Source organism: Drosophila montana, unplaced genomic scaffold, assembly GCF_035044405.1.
Source record: "Drosophila montana isolate Dmon_TW-CO22-7 unplaced genomic scaffold, ASM3504440v1 contig_2438_1, whole genome shotgun sequence".
Classification (NCBI taxonomy): Eukaryota; Metazoa; Arthropoda; class Insecta; order Diptera; family Drosophilidae; genus Drosophila; species Drosophila montana.
The window spans coordinates 1385985-1396412 of record NW_026997315.1 but is presented as its reverse complement, the minus strand read 5'-3'; the positions used below and the strand labels follow the sequence as shown (position 1 = coordinate 1396412).

General features: G+C 38.8%; 1 protein-coding gene and 1 non-coding gene across 2 annotated transcripts in view; both read left to right on the top strand.

Moving 5' to 3' along the window:
* Positions 1-8900, top strand: part of bs (blistered) — a 38079-nt gene extending 29179 nt beyond the window's left edge. The window contains exons 3-4 of the mRNA XM_064681925.1: positions 6597-6954; positions 8132-8900. Coding sequence (XP_064537995.1) covers positions 6597-6954; positions 8132-8286 — 513 coding nt within the window. The 3' untranslated portion in view covers positions 8287-8900. The remainder of the gene's footprint in view (positions 1-6596; positions 6955-8131) is intronic.
* Positions 5004-5077, top strand: TRNAN-GUU (transfer RNA asparagine (anticodon GUU)). Its single transcript has one exon. It is a non-coding gene; the product is annotated as a tRNA-Asn (tRNA).
* Positions 8901-10428: the final 1528 nt, after the last annotated feature.

The window sequence follows — 10428 nt, the reverse complement described above, 5'->3', positions numbered from 1 at the left end:
CCAAAAAAATACCAAGACTCTGATTAATGTCTATTTCACATTAATTCAGACTAAAACATGTCATTTGGAGATTATAGACTTAATTGTAAGAGTTTATTATATTAACCTAAATATATCAGCCTGACTACAGTACTCAATTCAAACTGTTCGATTCGGTTTAAGCTCCTTATGAATTGAATTTAATTTTCATGCATGTTGTTATTTATACTGAATTTCATACAAATATTTATGAATAGGAAATGGATTGGTATCATTTTTGTCTAGTTAGCGTATTCCCACCAACTGATGCGCAATTCGAAGTAATTTCTGTTTAATTATGTTTTATATACATTCATTTGTTTTATCATTGATTGATAACTCCTACCTTACAAATTCATCTGCTCCTTCTTTTTAGTTATCATCTGTGTATAACCCATTGTAGCCAGCAGACAATCCCTGGCACAAAGTCTTTATGTAGATTCAACTGATTCGCAAAACTGAACAGTCGCCAGTTCTAATCGCTGTCAGAGTACACACTGTACAGTGTACAGATTGTAATGGCTAGTTACGCCGCTTTGGCGGTTAACCAGCGAAATGCACCCACATGAGCTGCCAGTTTTGTGGTTAGCAACTCGTTTAAATGCAAAACAGATACTCGATACTCGATGCCTGGTATAATTGCAATGCCCATTCAACTGTTTGTTTGCGGCCAAGTTCATTTCATTTCGTTTCGTTTCGGCTGGATTTGGCTTCTGGGCCCGTTGTTAGTGCCCATCATAAATTTGCGGAAAGCGGGCGCCTGGCCAAACGCCAGGGCTAATCGGTGGCGTTTCATCTGACTGCGCTTAGCCCTCTTCCCTGCGCCTCTCTGATGTGTCGCCCCTCTTCTAGCTTTTCTAGCCGATAAGTTGTCGTTGTCGTTGTTGTTGTCGTTGTCGTTGTCGCTGGCTTGTTCTGTTGTCTTGGCGCACGCATAATTAGGCCTGGTTCTCCTAGTCGCAGCGTCTCTGCAGGTTGCCTATCGAGCCCCATACAATTTGGCCAAATAATTGCTGGCTGAGAACAATAAGCCAGAGCCAGAGCTCGTTGCTCTTCGCGGCAGCCGCAGCCGCAACCGCAGCCGCAGCGGCCCAATCGTGGCATCTTAATGCGCGCCAGACATTTAAATAGATGCTAATTCTCATCATAACTGCAACAAGACTTAAGACTTAAAACTTAAGACTTAAGTCCAGCTCTTCAAGTTGGCCTAATAAATGTTTTGTCGGTTTTGTGCCGCTCACGATGTGCACTTTCTTGTTGGCATCTTTGGAGCTATTGGAGCACTTCCTGCTGCCCGCTTTCTTTGCGCGTGAATCCGTGTAACCGCAAACTGTGATTTGACCAAAAACAGAAAGCCGCCGAGGCTTGCGGATATAAACGCTTTAAAGTGCATGTTGTTGGCCCGGATGCGACCGAACGAAACCCACAACCAAACCAACCAAACTCCGACTCTGACAATGTCTCTCTACGCAGTGTTGTCTCTGTCTACTGATTGTTGTTGTTGTTGTTCTTGTTGTTGTCGCTGTAGTTGTTGCTGTTGTTGTTGTTGCTGCTGTTTCGTGTCAACTGGCTCTGACTTTGGCTTTGTTTGCCAGCCGCCCCATTTTGACCAGCCCGAGTCAGCCCGGCGGCTTGGCCTGGCCTGGCCATAACATTTGCTTAACGTTTCCTGTTGAACTCTTCGCGCGGCTTCACTTGGCTCGTTTCGTTTGGGTTTGGATTGGTTTGGGTTGTGATTCCGCCTACCCACACACAGTGGTCCTTCAAATTCTCAAATATCAGATGTGAAAATCTTTCAGTAGCTGAACAGATTCTAAATATTAAAAATCCCTCGTTGAAACTTATTTTGAGGGTTGCTATTTATTTTATAATCAACGTTTACTGTAACAAACAAAAGTTTGTATGGAATATTTTGTACAACTTAATTATTAGCGGTATCTTTCGCACCATAGTAATCCGGGTTTTCTCCAATGAATTTTCCAAAATGTTATCGTTATACTTTGCATAAAAATCTTAGAACTGACAGTTCTTAAAACGGGAAACATAACTAGGGATTTTTTGTTAAATATATGCGGTCTTTGAGAGGGCATATTAAAAACAATCGATGAACGACTAACGTACTACAATTTCTGCCCAATTTCCGACCTGGCGTTTTGGTCTTATAAAACAACTTTTTGTCGTAAATAAAGGAAAAGCCAAGATTTTTGTCTTTGTTTGTGGTATTATTTAATAATTATACGAGCAAAGATCACTTTATAAAACAACATTAAAAGTGTCCAGTTCTGCGTGATTCCCCTCTTCTAATGTACAAAGTCGCTTTTAATCCTTGATTCATTCCGATTGTTTTTGCTTCACTGTGGTGGTTGACTGCCGTGGTTTTGGACTCGTGGAATTGTGCGTTAGATTTAAGTGCTTTCGTTGTGGGGCTTAATTTGCATTTTTATTTTTATGTTTTCATTGAAAGCGCCAGCATCAATGGAGCCCGCAACTGGGCGCACACACATTTGGCTATTCCTTTGTTTTGCGGCGGCTCCTATCAGTGTCGGTAGATGCACACGCCATCAACGGTAGCAGCAACAACAGCAACAGCAGCGGCAGCAACAATAACAACGACAACAACAGCAACATGCAAATGCAAATGTTTATTGCCCAAAATGCTGAAGGGGGCAGCAGCAACAACAAACTGAAATTGAAGTTTGGAGCTGAAGTTGAAGTTAAGCGGGTGCTGACTGTCAACAGGCAGCTGGCAAACATGGAACAGGCTGCAAGCAACTGTTGTCGCCATCGCCGTCGCCATCGTGTGGCATATCGAAGTGGCCATTTTGGTAAAAACAACTAATCAATCCGCAAATGTGCCATCCGTCAATCATTGGCTTGGTGTAGGTCACACGACACCAGCGAATTGAATTGAATCGCATTCACTTTGGCTCCAAAAACAACAAAATGCCACCTTGGCTGTGAATGTCAGTTGGCCAATTTGGTTGCAGCATTCATTCATATATATATATATATATACTCGATCCGAGTACTCATACCGGCGAGTACTCATTTGCTGGCCTGACGAACTGACTCGCCTCTGTGACTGACAGACGACGGATCGCATTTATTATTAGCCTTTCCCAAATTGACTATTTTTGGCGCTGCCGATGGCCACACAACTGCTGCAACTGCAACATGCCGCACATATCACAGCAAGACAAATTTCTATATAATTGCGTTTGTTGCAGGCTCCAGTCGAGGCCAGCGGCCCGAGAAATCCAAAACAACAACAACAACAAAAAAAAAGAAAAACTATATAAAAATACAATAAAATAAAAATAAAAACAAAAGCAAACAAAACACAATACAATGCTGCATTATTTTTATATAAATTGCATGCCACTGGCCGCGCATTCCACGCTGCTGCCAGCTACTTGCCACTCGCCTCTTCGGGCCTGGCCGGGACTGGGGCTGGGGCTGGGCTGGGCTCGGAGCGCTGTCCGGCTTCAAGTTCCAAGCTCAACTCTAATTGTCATTTAATGAGACACGCTCGGCATTTGCGCACGACACACGACTATCAATTTGGCGAGCTCTGCTCGTATCGATAACTATTCGATTTGGATCTGGTCTGGTCTTGCACTTGGCACTGGACAGAAGCGTGTCCTTCTCCTCCTGGCATGCATCTGTATTTGGACTGAGTTTTGTAAATTGATTTGTTCGCCAAAGGGTTGCACTTGGTAGTTGGTATGTCACAATGAAAAATAAGTATCTCAGCAAAATTAGCTGTCGCATTATATTCGAATGAATACACAGAGTCCTTGCAGTGGTTTTCTATAAAATATTTAACTATTATTTCGTTCGCCGATTAAGCTGCTGTTTCGGAAAATTCTTCGTTTTTATGTAGTGCTAAGCAGTGGTTAATGTTAATAAGACAGTCTGGCTTAAAAATAGACGACAGGAGCAGTCTTATAGACAGTTGCAGTAGCATCAAGTAAGAGTAATATAGTATGGACTGAAAGCGCAAGGATCTATCTTTATGAAATAGGTTTTATCTGTGTATACTAAAAAAATCCTACATACCAAATTTGTTGTATCTGTGGCTCATAATTTTTCGAGTTATGCTTAAAAAATCAAGTCTCAAGAATATTTAAGAGAATAGATATCGACAACAAATGATAAAGACATTCTATCTATTAACGATGTACGAAACTAGACAGTTGCGATCAGAATAATATCCCTAATTTTAAATTTGTTACTAATAAACATTTTTCGAAGGGGTTTTCTATCTTTACTTTCCTCTTTATTTTCAAAATTTAAAGTCTACTTTCTCGCCAACTACATTGTTCAAACAGATTAATAGACAGATATGGCTAGAACTTATATACTCTCCCTGGTATTGGCAATACTTTCTGCTGCCTGTTGTATACATTTTTATGAAAACATTATATAAAATTTACCTATTTTCAATGGGTTCACATATATAATTATAATTATTAATTTTGACTTTAAACAATTATTTAATGATATTCAGCAACATCCACAAAATGCCCGTTTTCAATATATTTTTAACAAAATACAATATCTAATGCTTTATAGTTTTTAATAGTCTGCAATAAATTCAAATCTAGTTAATATTTTTAAGCAAAATATAATTTGTTAAAATTTCATAGTTCTTAATAGTCTGCAATAAATTCAAATCTAGTTAATATTTTTAAGCAAAATATAATTTGTTAACATTTCATAGTTCTTAAAAGTCTGCAATAAATTCAAATCTAGTTAATATTTCGTCAAATTAACAATGTTGCAGCCCCAAGTTGTCTGACATGACATGATAAGAAATTAATTCCGCCATAAATATTCTCCCGTTTTTTCTATTTTTTTCTATATTTTAGCTAATCATTCAATTATCTTGCGTTTATAAATAGTTCCATATATAAAAGTTGTGATTCTCTCATAGCATTGTGCTCCAAGCATAAGCTGTGTAATTTGCCGTTTGATGTTCAACCGCCTCCGTGGCGCAATTGGTTAGCGCGTTCGGCTGTTAACCGAAAGGTTGGTGGTTCGAGTCCACCCGGGGGCGAATGATTTTTTTTGTTTATATATTTTTTTATTTGTTTATAAATATTTTGAGGCAATTCGTAAGTGATAGATAACACACAGAATACATATTATATTTAATTTTTTTAAATTATTTTATTTATTGTTATTCGTATGAACTGAATTTTTATTACACTATAACGAGTTTATTGCGATACGATATTGCAACCGTTTTGAATGTTTCAATGATTTGAAAAATAAAAAAAATGTCATTAACAATTATTAATTTAAATATAATAAATATTATAAAAATGTTACCATCGCTATAATTAATCGATATACTATTCAATTATTTAGTAAAAAACCTTTTTTTCTTCTTTTCTTTGAGCAGAAAAAGAAATTATTTGCTGGATGAAAATCGAAATCAGTGCTCATATTTCAGCTAAAAATAATAGCTCAAATAGCTATAATATTTTAAGCTAAGTTTCGACTTCCTTAAGCCCAGTGTATAAAATTACAAGACATTTGCACAAAGCTCATACGCCTTTTAACTCTTAAGACGATCAGCAATGCATGCAGAGGTCTTCGGCTTTGTGGCACCTGCAACGCGTCAAGTGCGAATCTTCTTTTGTTTTTGGTTGCAACTGAAAACCACGAGCGTAACAACAGTTGCGAGAGTTGCCCAGTTGCTCAGTTGCTGCTGCCAAAAGTCGAGTTGCACGACTTAGAGACACTTTGTCAACGCTGCTGTTGCTTTTATTGTTGCTGTTGTAGCCTGTGCTGCTTGCTAATTAAAATGTCTCGATGCTGTCACTCAAAAGGCAGTCGCTCGAACCACTGGCCGGCCGGCCGGCAGACGTCAGCAACAACAAAAACCACAGCTGCAGCCACAGCCACAGCGAGACTGCAGCAGGCGAGGCAGACGACGCCCATTTTGGTCAGTGTGGTGCAGTGGCAACAATGCAATTTAACCATACGCGTCGCTGCTACAATTTCATTGGAAGTTGATGGCATGACGCAGTCGCAGTCGCCGTCTCAGTCGCAGTTGCTGGCGGCGCACGCTGCGTATGCGCAATGCCACAAAATGGCGAACGCATTGTTACAGTTCGCAATTATTTTTACCTGAGACACTAATCAAAATTAAAATGATGCGATACTGCAACGACGTCGAATGTGGATGATGATGATGAGTTGTCCCCTGCACGTTCGGTTACAGAGCCAGAAATCAATATTCTAAATTCTTTAACGCGTGTGCACATTTAAGGCAACGAGTTGCGCTCTTGGCTCATTGAAATGCGTGCCGGCGTGCAACGCGGCCAGCACTTATACGCAATTTCGCGCCATATTTGGTGCAAGCATATTGCTTTTTTGTGCCAGGCACACACACACACACACACACACCACACACACAGTCTCTTACTTGGCCGGCATATAGAACAGTCCCGGCCAGGCCAGACCGGGCCAGACCAGGCCAGCCAGCCAGGCAGCTCATCTTTGGCTTAAGATCAGACCAGACTGTTTGGCTGCATCTCTCTAATCTCTTGTCTCCTCTTGTCTTGCAGGATGAGCGTTCGCCAACATCGTCGGGCAACGAATCGGATGATTCTTCGGATGTGGAAATGCCAATGCCGATGGATGCCGACGCCGCCAAGTCAGCGCCTCAGGAGCTCAAGGCAGAGACAGCAGCAGCAGCAGCAGGGTCGGCCGCTGGCAGCAAATTAATGCCAGCAGCATTGAGCTATCAGACTGAGACTGGACCCTCGACGTCCACGGCAGCAACAACAGCAGCAGCAGCGGCAGCAGCAGCAGCAGCTCCAGATAGCAAATATGTTTATCCGGCCACCTCGTTTGCCAATATACCGCCGGACATGCTGCGCCAGCTAATACAATCGGGTCAATTGCAGGTGCATGCCGAAGAAGGTGGGTAGGATATGAATGGATAAGGATAAGAATGTGACTATATTCAAAATAACTAATTATAACAAATATGATTGACGAGAGAACAGATTCATTAAGAGGCGTTTTTAGCGTTTTTAAAAACGGTAGATATTATTAGGTATAGTTTAGTATATACGTAGCTATATTAGTTACATAATATAGTTATGTGCATTATAATTTCGTTTTCATGCAATATATATTTGTTGTATAGCCGAAGGACTCAGCAGCCTGCGCCATATTTTTCTTAGGTTAGCTATAGTTTAACTAAGCTACAAGTAAATAAAGCAAAAAATGGAAAAATTTTTGACTAAAAATAATTCTTATAAAAAAAAATTTCTATTAATTAATATTGTTTTCGATTTAATGCCAGTTTTGGCGACTTTTCTATTTTATAAATTTTAGTTTAGCTGGCTCCAGGTCTGAGCATTCGATTTTAATGATATGGCAAAGCAACTTTGACTTTTAATATTCTTGAGTGGAACTCAAACTAGATAGCTCAACTTTTGGAATCTTTTAGTATCTGCCAAATAGTTATTCTATAACAAAAAGTTGTTCAAACAAAAACCTTCATTTATTTAAACTGTTTTATGGCATAGTAAATATAGTTACTGAAAACAACTCAAACTATGAGTTATCTAGGCAAAAGTTTGACTGATTTATAATTAACTTTTTTTTTTTTAAATGCAGCTTGTATTTTTAAGCTTAAAAAAAGTTTCCCCAAGGCTTTATGTTTTTCATGACAAAACAAAATGTGTTCCAGAAAACTATTTAAACTGCAAGCAATTTTTCTATAAAAAACACCGTTTATACAGTTAACAAATTTTGAAAAATCTCAACAAAAAGCAAAATAAAGGATGTACTTTATGGGTCAAAAATAAGTTTACCCAATAGTTTATGTATTTTATGATAAATTAACAAAGAGTCCATTAGGGATGTAAAATATATCTCGGATGTTATGTATACCGTAAAATCTTAAATCTTAATCTGGTAGCTAAGAACTTAAGGTTTAGTAAATATGTATATTAAGCTCTCATATTATATTAATTAAACATTTGTACATCCGTAATATTATACATTTTCCTAGCCAGAAGGCTTTAGTAAATTAGTATTATTAATAGTAATCTTTTTATTAATAATATTATTATCAATCTATTTGCAGATGGCAATCAGTATGTTACCATACCTCTGAGCTCCTCAGTGGCCAGCTACATTAAAGGCAAGTCCACGCCAGCGGCTGCAACTGTCACCAGCTCCAATCCGAAGTCTGAGAAAAGTGCCGAGAAAACTTTATCCATCAAACAGGAATATGATTAACCGTTCTTCAATGCGCTGAAGCGGCATAAATGGAGATTGCTTTTATGACAACAAATTGAAAATATTATAAATCCATATCTAATCATGCAATCCAAGACAAAATACACACACATCTACACAAGCCCAATCACACGCACACTCACACACACACCCACTCACATATACACACAAGTCTTACCATAGTATACACGCGCCTTTTATCATAATGTTGGTCAAAAGCTGATCATACATACACTCCCAGTCATATAACTATATACGTATATATCATATTTATATAGACTATTTTTATACCTATATAAAACTTGGGCTGGCTGCTCGCAGCTCACCTGGGAACTGCCTCAAGCTGTCGGAGGCAGATAATTGCATAAGTTATAAAGTTTACAAGTTCTATGAGATTGAATAGCTGAGATGAAGTTAATGAGAAGAGGAAATGATTATGCCGATGATGATGATAATGTTCCTAAGCCGCAGATATAAAGTTGCTTTGTTAATAGTTTATATTGTTTTTATTATATTATACACACAAACCACTTTTTTTGCAAAACAACAAACCGAGAAAATGTTTCTAAATTGTATTTTTAAATAAACCGAAAACATATGTAATTCAAACAAAATATTTTGGCTTTTTGGTTAAAGAAAAGAAGAAGAAGAATTAAGTAAGTATTTTAAATATTTAAATAATATTTAAAAATTTCGAATTTTTATATATTTGTAAATATATTACTTATAACTAATATTTAGATTATATTAGGTTCGAGTTGTACCGCCAAGCTGTACCTCAGAAGTACTGACAGATCTGAAGGTTGACTTAATTTTTAAATATATTGTCAGACCTATTTCTCTAGGCTCGTGTTAATAAACAGTTGAGAAATGATTTTGAAACAGAAAGAAATCCTTCATATTAATATATAATTTATTATTTTGTATAACTAAGCTAGTATGATTTGTTGCTTACATATCCGTTTCATAACTTTATTATTGCATAGTAACCAAATTTGAACTTTGTATCTGTGCCCAATATATATCAATACGTCGTCTGTACCTTGAGACCAAGTAGTTTTTCTTTAATCCTACCCATATTATTGAATTATTTATTTTACCATTATCAATAAAAGGAATTCCTTTTCAATAGAGAAGAGGCTTCCCAAGCAAGGCAGTAAATACATATACCTACCCCTATACCCAGTGTTATTTTTGACTTTCTGTACTACTTTATAAGTAGTAACGAGCGTGCTTCTTACCCACATAATTACAGGGTATATGAACTGTTGTCAGTGGTCTTGCAGCTACAATTCTGTTGAGATGCGCATTCAAAGTGGACGCCCACCCAAGTAACTAAATATATTGACTATATCTAGACATAGATACACATGTGTATTTCATTACCAGCGAGCTCTATAGAAAAAAGAAACTGAATAAGAATGCCTTTTGGTATTTAGCTGCTTGATTGATGTGTGTGCCTCTGTGTGTGTGTGTGTGCGTGTGTGTGTTTGTGCAATTGATTGATTGACGACATAATCTTATTGACACTTAACCTAATTAAACGTCGCCCATTACTTAGTAGCTATCTTTAAAGGGGGTTCGGGTGGGAGGCCGGGCCTCTTCAGCGCACCTGTTGTTGTTCTTGGGAGCCTCCCTTTAACCGTTTACATTTGTGTGGCTTGGAGGAGCAGTTGGCAATTGGCTGCGACGGCGTCGCTTCCGTTCCAAGCCATTTGCATGCCAAGAGCGGCCACTTGACCACAAAGGCGCAACGTGTGGCACATACAAAATGAACATGTGAACGCCCTGGGCGGTGCTTGGCACGCGCCGTAGCTTCCGTAGCGGCCGCGGGGCGAACGGATGCTCGGCGGGCTTCTTGGCCAGCTTTCAAGCCGGAAGCCGTTAGTGTGCTATGACTTTTATGGCCATGCGACAGCATTGACAATGGGCAACTGTAAAAATCAAAAAGTAAACCCCTTTATGCCTCTGGTCAAAGTTGAGTGGGTCACTAAACTTTTGCGGGCGCTGTTGCATGTGTGCCCGCGAGTGTATGTGCGTGTGTGTGTTGTGTTTATGTGTGTGCAAATGAAACCGCAATTAGAGTTGATTATTGCCACGCGCTGGAGTTGATTGACATTAGTCAGTGTCCACTATCCATTT